Consider the following 7800-nt stretch of genomic DNA (forward strand, 5'->3'; position numbering starts at 1 on the left):
GTATCACTGTCCAGGACATGGGTCTGCCTTCCGTGAGCCCTCAGCAGCTGAGGAGAGTGGATTGAGCAGCAGGAAATGGTTCTGTTGGGAGAAGCCCCGATCAGGATGGAGACTCGAGGTCACTGACTCTTGTTGGTATTGGCCCATCATCAAACCTGTCCTTCAGAGGAAGGGGAGGGGGCTGAGACCTCAGGCTGGGGGGCTTGTCTCAGCCCCAAGGGGACCCCAGGCCTGGGCCAGGGAGCTCCTTGTGCATATATTTGAGTGTGTGTCTTTGTATCCACATGTCCCGTGTGTGTGTGTGTGTGTGTGTGTGTGTGTCCACAGTCATGTGTGTTCTCTTTGTAGCTATGTGGGGTGCTGCCTGTGTCTCCACCTCTGTCAGCATTTCCGTAGACTTATCCATGTGTCTCTCTGTGTCTGTCTGTGTGGCTGCTAATCTCTGTCTTCAGATGTCACTGTCCCAAGCCCTCTGCTGCCCTCTGCCAGGAGGAGAGCACCCAGATCCTGGGGAACAGCACTCACCAGTTCAACAGAGGCTGGGTCCCTCCTGGAAGGCTTAGACCTTGATGACAAATTCCAGCCCATGGATCAGTAAGTCTGGAAGGTGCAGACCAGAGTGGTGATCTCAGGGTGCAGGAGTTGAGGGATGTCCCACACTTCCCCTGAGCCGGGGGCTGGGGAACGGGAACTCGGGTGGTCCAACCAAGCTTAGGTGAAGCTTGGCAGGGGCAGGACCTCCTTCCACCAGCCAGCTCCGCTGCTCTCAGTGTCAGGGCTGATGTGGCGGGGGGAGGGCAGGGCCCAGCCCTCAACATTATCTGGATAATTCAAGGTGAAAAAGAACCCTGAAATGGGGAGAGCGGAGACTGGAAGGATCTAGTTCTGTCCTACAGTGCGCAGGGACAGAGTTCCTTGGGGGGAAATCACTGCTTCTGAAAAGGGAGTGAGGCCTTGGGAAAGGGGACTTACCAGCAATGGAATGCACCAAGGTGACATCCAGCTGACTGAGAACCTTGTTGACCAGAGGGCACACCTGAGCCAGGGGCAGAGAGAGGCATTGGGCAAAGTGGTACCTGGAGGGTGGCTCTGGGAGGGGCAACCCCAGGATGGATTCTCTGGGGGAGAGTTTCTGTCATTCTTCTGTGGCTGAGAGTGTTTGATCGGAAGCAGTGTCACAGATGGACGCTTATACATCCATACGGGCGGAAAGAGAAGCGGAAGGCATGTACGTTCAGTGCCCAATCTCACACGGAGCCAGCGTTCACTGTGGGATGTGATGCTTGTTTCTAAATAGGGTGGGCTGCTCCGGGAGGGGTGCGTTTCTGGGTGTCGGAGGCACCCAAGCCTAGGCTGGATGAGCGCCTGTCTACAGCCTTAGTGGGGGTGGACTGGGAGCTTCTGGGGGCCAGGGCCAAACCATTTCAGCTGTAATGTGGCCATGCACAGGGCCTGGCCCCGAGCAGGACCCAATCGAGGCATTTTGAAGGTTGGAAAGAAGAAACGTGGCTAGATGAGTCAGTGGACAGATGGCCTGATGAATGGAATATACGTATCAAGCTGAGGGGTTCAGAAAGGCTTACTCCAGGGGCTTCTTTCAGCCTCAGAGGCTCTAAGATCCAAGGATCGGGAGCTGCCACATTTACCCACTCACCTCACCCTGTATTAACTCAGGAAGGACTTGGTTCAAGATGCCGCTGAGACTGTTGACAAGGCCTTGAACAGGGAGGGGAGCAAATCTGAAAGAGAAAATTCAGGGGGCGGTGCAGAGGCCTGGGGTTGGTGTGGAGAGGCCTTCAGAGGGGCCGCTGTGCCCACATTGGTCTCAGTGCTAAGTGACTGAAATGGGGCCTTGTCTACCCACACCCTTGTGCAGGCAAACCGGAAGGGGCCTGTCCAAAGGGAGTGGTGCCCTACACAGCAGTGCCCACCGTGGGTATGCATAGCATAAACACTTAGTTCCAGTATACAGTGGGTATTCAGGGAGACCCTGTAGAATCTATAAATGGATGAACAATGCTTGGTATGTAGTTGTCGTGAGGACTTGAGATGATATGCGTGGAACACAAAATATGTGTTTAGTAAACGTTAACCATGGTGGGAGGACTCCGACGTCTGGTGCATGACTCGTTCTGCCCTGTGACAGGCTAACTGAAAGAAGGAATCTAGGGAGGCTGCAGAGCTGTTTCCCCTCATGCTGGGACAGAGGACTTTCACAACTATTATCCTAGGAGATTTACTCAAGAACCACAGCGTAGCTCTGTATTACAGGTTTCTGAGTGAGCTGAGACTCTAGCTGGGGAAGCCCTGTCCAAGTTCACACAAGAACCTCTCCACCTTTCCACATGCCCCTCTGGTCATTGGGCTTGAGCTCAGATTTTTTTATGGCCTACGAGCACAAAATTGGTCAGCTGAGGCTAAGAAGAGATAAGTGGCTATTTACCCATCCATCCATCCATCCATCCATCTTCCCTCCCTCCTATTCATCTTCCCACCCTCCCGTCCTCCCACTCATGTATACTCCCATCATTCCATCTTCCCAGCAGCCATCCATCCTCCCGCTGATATTGTTTCTGGGCAGGAGAAGCCAGCCCTCTGGTCTCACCCATTAAGCAGGGAGATTTGCAGGCTCCCAGGGGAGTGAGTGCAGTCACCAAGAACCAGGTGAATCTTCCCCTGTTCGTTTTTCACAGCTAGCACTTCTGCAGTGATGTTTAGTTTCACAGCCAGCTTTAACAGACGTCCGGTCAGGGGCCTGCAGAGGAGAGTTTGCTGTGTCTGCATCTGAGCTGAAGTCTCATGTCTGTCAGACTCCAGCGCGCCACCCCCCCCACCCCCTTGCCCTTGTGGGTACCCACGGTCACCAGGGTCTCCTCTGGTGAGCCACCCCCCCATCCCCCTTGGGGCCCACTCACGTGTTCACATTGAGGGTTATGCCCAGAGGGATGGTGACATAGAGACGATGACCATCGGGGCTCTGCACAAGGCCTAGTTCCAGCAGCTGAGGATTAGTGATCTTCATACTATCCGCAGAGCAACATGGGAGGGAGGAATAGTAGTTCCTTCAGCCCCAATCCTAGAAACCACCTTTAACCCAAGCGTACTTACTCATCCCAGAGGAGGAGCTACCCATGAGGTGGGGAGGGGGAGGCAGGAAGGGCATCTTGCGGCAACAAACAGCAGTGCTTCCCAGCCTCTGCACCGGGTCAGTTCCTGACACACCATTGCCCTCTCCTCATCTCAAGTCCCCGAGGTATTCCAAGATGGAGGCTGTGTCTGACTTAAATTTCCATACCGCATGCCAGCTCAGAGTCTTACACAGAAGGGGCCTCCTCCATACTGGTTGATGTTGGGGAGGGATGAGTGGATAGGCAGATGCATGGGGGAGTAACTGATTAGATGGATGGATGGATGGACGGATGGATGGATGGATGCGTGGATGTGTGGATGAGGTATGGGCAAGTGGAGTAAGTCCCTCACAGACATTTATGGGTACGAATCCCTTATCCTGCCATAACTTTCGGAGGCCGGTCAGTCAACAATGGTTACCAAGGAGATCGAGGAGTAGGAAGTGGGAGAGAATGGAAAGAAGATGGAAGCAAGCCTCTTCCATGAGCTGACCTCAGTGTGCTAGGTGATTACATTGCTTCCAGTCCTCTCAACAGTTTTTCTTTGTGGGTACCATGATCTCCATTTTACAGATGGAGAAACCAAGTCCAGAGAGACCGAGTGCCCTGTGCCCTGTCACCCTGCAGGCACATGGTGCATTTGGAAAGCAAACTCAAGGCCATCTGTCTGTCATCAAGTCAGGTACAGCACCTGGGTGGGTGAGAGCCTTGGAAATGGCTTTGATCCAGCCTGTCAAGGACCCAGGCTTTGCCAGCCCCTTGGCATCGAGCTTTCCTTATTGCTACTTGCTTAGGGAGCTCTCAGGTGTCTCATGGGAAGCCCCACATCAGACCGCTCACTGGCCATTACACTGAGGATGTCCTTGAGGAGAGTAGCTTACACGTCTTTGCTTATATCAGAGACCACCTGTGCTCTCCACAGGTGAGAACAGAATTACCACGGTGCAGTGGAAATGCCTTGGCTTTGGACTTAAGTAAATTAGAGTTTGGTCCCTGGTTCTGTGTTGCTCTAGTTGTATGAGCACAGGCACCTTTCTGTGCTTCAGTTTTGCCATCTGTGAATTGGAGATTATTAATTACACCTTAAAGGGTTGTCATGAAGATTATAGATGATGCTGGGGACCTAAGATAGGCTTCAGGACTGGGGGCAGTCACTGGTTTAGGAGCATTGGTGTTCCTTGCCAGGCTGTGGGAAGGGTCTCACACTGAGTCCTGGCCTCTCTTTCAGACCACCCCTCTCCCTCCTCCAGGGCCACTGCGTGGGGCTCCCAGATCTTCATCAGAAGTTCTATCGTGGGGTGGGGACCAAGGCCTATGACTACTCACTCAATGATTTTGTTCAGGCCAGGGATCACTGAAGTCACTCCCCCAAGCAGGTTCCCAAGCAGGCCACCAGAAGTGCCTCCTGCAGTCTTCAGGATGTTCAAGAGTGGAAGGTTTTCGAGAATGCCCAACAGACCCTCAGAGAGCAGGCCAGTGCTGAGGGCTAAAAATGGGTGTAGGGGTGGATCCTTGGGGGTCAAATCTGATAATTCTGATAAAACCCCTCTCCCCCAGTCATCCCTGCCTCTGTCCCCACACTGAATGGTTGGACAGACACACACCCCTGAAAGAGGTTGTCACAGATTCTCACTTACCATCTGTTAAGCTTCCAGCAAGATCTGTGGGACTTAGGTCCTGGGCTAGAGTCCCCTCCAAAAGCAGGGTCGGGTCCAGGGGCAAGGGCAGGGTGTCCAGCAGGGCTGTGGTCTGGGCCAGCAGCCCACAGAAGACAATGAGGCCCCCAATTTGAAACATCTCTCTTGATATCTGTGGACAGAATGGTGGGTCCAGCGGAGCACAGCTGTCAGAGAGGAATTCATCCACCATCTGTCCCCAACCTCCAGAACTCCAGGGAGTGAATGGCAATAGCTGACCCTGGTCAGCATTTCCCCGGGGCAGGCATCAGGCTGAGCACTCCATGCTCAGTAACTGATTTTACTGTAACTGCCCCGTAAGATGTGGGCACCTATCACCTGCACTGCACAGATGAGAAAGGGCAGTCTAGGGAATTTAGGGGACTTTCACCAAGCTTGTAAGCACACAGTAGGGATAGTATCTGAAGCTAGATCTGTCTGACCCAGAGGCCTCTGTTTAAATTAAGTCACCATCACATCTATTCTCCATTCATCTGGACTTGCTTGCCAATGGCCTGAATCTTGCTGCTAGTTTTCACTCTTCAGACCAAGCAAATGAAAAGGCTGAGGGATGGAACTGGCTGGCCATTATCCCCATCAAGTCTTTTTTTTTTTTTTTTAAAGATTTTATTTATTTACCTGACAGAGAGATCACAAGTAGGCAGAGAGGCAGGCAGAGAGAGAGGGAAGCAGGCTCTACACTGAGCAGAGAGCCCGATGCGGGGCTCGATTCCAGGATGCTGAGATCAAGACCCGAGCCGAAGGCAGAGGCCCAACCCACTGAGCCACCCAGGCACCCCCCCCATCAAGTCTTTTGGCCTGGGTCTAGCCTGTGATGGTTTGTGGAAGCCTTTTTAAATCACAGAATATTAGAGGTCAGATGGCCATAGCCACCATCTCATCCAGACCAATGCTGGAGAAGTCCTGGGGCCATTCAAAGTCCTCATTGCATAAGGAGACTCAGGGAGCCAGAGAGGGGTAGTGACTTTCCCAAGGTCACACAGCAACTTGATGGCAGAGTTGTTGTTGGAGATAGGTCTCTGACCCCTCCAGACATGCACACTGTCTTTTCTATACCTTTCTCTTCTCCCTCAAACTAACCTGAACAAAATTTGGGGGCAACCTCTGACATCTGGCTGCCTTTTGCACTGTTTCCTCCCAGGTGTCACCAACCCTCTCCTGGGCCTATTTGGCAGCCAGCAAAGGTGCTGAAAGCTTCTTTGGGCAAAATTCCATCACCTGGCTAGTTCAGCCAAAGCCCCACTGTCATTGCTGTGGCTGGCTGGAATCAAAAGGGCTTTTTGGTACAAAGAGCCAGTTGTGGCCTCCCTGGGGAGGTAAACTTAGACTGTGTTCTCTGAATCTCCTTTCGGAAACAGATCTTTTATGAGTGCAATGGAAGCTAAAGACCCTCACCCAGAAAAATGCGTCAAAATGTACAAAATGGGGTGGATTTTAGGTGGTTTGTGGATGATCGTCTGAATCCACAATGGCAACCTCAAGTTAAAACTCCCGCCATAGAGGCTGGGGATTTAGGGTAAGAAGAGCATGCTCAGGGGAAGACCCTAACATGGGATCTCGGCAGTCTGCACCTGCAGCCACATGCTCCCCATCCCCATGAAATCCCCTTTTCTACATTTCCACATTTAAACCTTATATCCACAGCACTGGTCTTTCAGGGAGGTGGAATGAATGACCTTTCCCATCCCCCCGAAAATTCCTCTGAAAAACACCCCCAATGAGCGATCCTAAATGCTGCCAGCCAGTGCCCACCCCGAAGCAAGGAGCTCGGCAGCCCTACCGCCCGGGGCAGCGGAGCAGGCACGGGACAGGCAGGTCTCACCTGGCTTCTCAGAGGTCTTGGTGGGTCTCCTGCACACCTCCACCCTTTCCTGATTGCTTCTGCTGAGGAGCTAGCATCTTTTATAGTGTGTAGATCAGGAAATGTGGGATCGGGTGATGGGTTTCCCGATAATTCAGAATTCTGCGATCTGGTGTCTTTCAGGGCTCTCCAAAGTAAATAATTGCCAATGACATTAGTAGGTGGGACAGTAAGCCACTTGATGGACAAGTTAAACAGAGGAAAAACTTGAGATGGGGATGTTACTCAAGACTTCATGGTTTCCTGAGCAGGGCTGAGGCGGGGGGCCCATGCTCCGAGGAGGCCTGGCAGATCAGGTTCGGAATGCGGGGAGAGGCGGCTCTCAGGAGCCTGGGAATGGGCCTCAGTCTCGTACTGAGGCTCTTTACTATCCCTGGTCCAGTTCTTTTTCTCCATTTGGAGGATTCTGGCTCCCAAGGTTCAGATTGCCTCTGACTTTCCTACATCGGGGGTCTCTTGCAGGACAGTCACTTGCAGGGGGCTGCCCATCCTGGTCAGAACCCTGGGCGGGAGGGCATGCTGAGCAGGACCTGGAGGCACAGCGAGGTGAATGCCCAAAGACACAGGATGGGGCAGAGTCAGAACTTCTTGCGTCGGACAATCACAGTGAAACATTGTCAACGGCCAACACTTACTGAGCTCTTGCCGAATGCCAGCCCGGCTTTGCTTTCCACAGATGGCATTCTCAGGAATCCTCCCAGGGGTATAGGCTGGGAACAAGCACCCCTCTTTTACAAGGGGAAAACTGATGCTTGTGGTGCAAGTAGACACATCCAGGTGTGCACAGCAGGCCTGGGACCAACGCCAAGGCCAAGGCCTTCGCACTGCGTGTGAATCACTGTGCCGGGACGTGAAGACACCTTCTGTACACTCATTGCCCATTTCGCTTTCCTGCATGTCATGATCCCAGGGAATTTCACATTTATACTCTGGAAAAGTCTGTGCAGGTTGCCAGGCCCGAAGGTTGCTATGGCATCCTGGTCTCTGCCTTTACCCTTCCTTCTTCCCTTCCCCAAGTGAGGTAAATAATGAGCCATTTGCCCCACTCTGGGGCCTTTGAATCCATTTTGCAGATGAAACCATTGAGACACAGAGAGGTCAAGATCTTAGCCTG

At 52.7% G+C, this 7800-nt stretch overlaps 1 protein-coding gene across 1 annotated transcript; it reads right to left on the reverse strand.

Moving 5' to 3' along the window:
- Window positions 1-525: 525 nt before the first annotated feature.
- Window positions 526-6696, reverse strand: BPIFA1 (BPI fold containing family A member 1). Its single transcript, XM_080814663.1, has 8 exons — window positions 6648-6696; window positions 4766-4937; window positions 4455-4614; window positions 2916-3023; window positions 2606-2755; window positions 1655-1739; window positions 973-1036; window positions 526-600 (listed from the first exon to the last, which is right to left on the reverse strand). Exons 2-8 carry the CDS (start codon window positions 4923-4925, stop codon window positions 560-562), a joined length of 768 nt encoding a protein of 255 aa, XP_080670789.1. The 5' UTR covers window positions 4926-4937; window positions 6648-6696; the 3' UTR covers window positions 526-559.
- Window positions 6697-7800: the final 1104 nt, after the last annotated feature.

The sequence above is a fragment of the Martes martes genome (assembly GCF_963455335.1).
Source record: "Martes martes genome assembly, chromosome: 9".
Classification (NCBI taxonomy): Eukaryota; Metazoa; Chordata; class Mammalia; order Carnivora; family Mustelidae; genus Martes; species Martes martes.

Coding starts and splice junctions, on each gene's coding strand:
- BPIFA1 (XM_080814663.1), bottom strand. CDS start 4,925: ATGTTTCAAATTGGGGGCCTCATTGTCTTCTGTGGGCTGCTGGCCCAG. Junction 3,024..4,454: donor GGCCTGAACAAAATCATTGA/GTGAGTAGTCAT, acceptor CTCTGCGGATAG/TATGAAGATCACTAATCCTC. Junction 2,756..2,915: donor ATAACCCTCAATGTGAACAC/GTGAGTGGGCCC, acceptor TCTCCTCTGCAG/GCCCCTGACCGGACGTCTGT.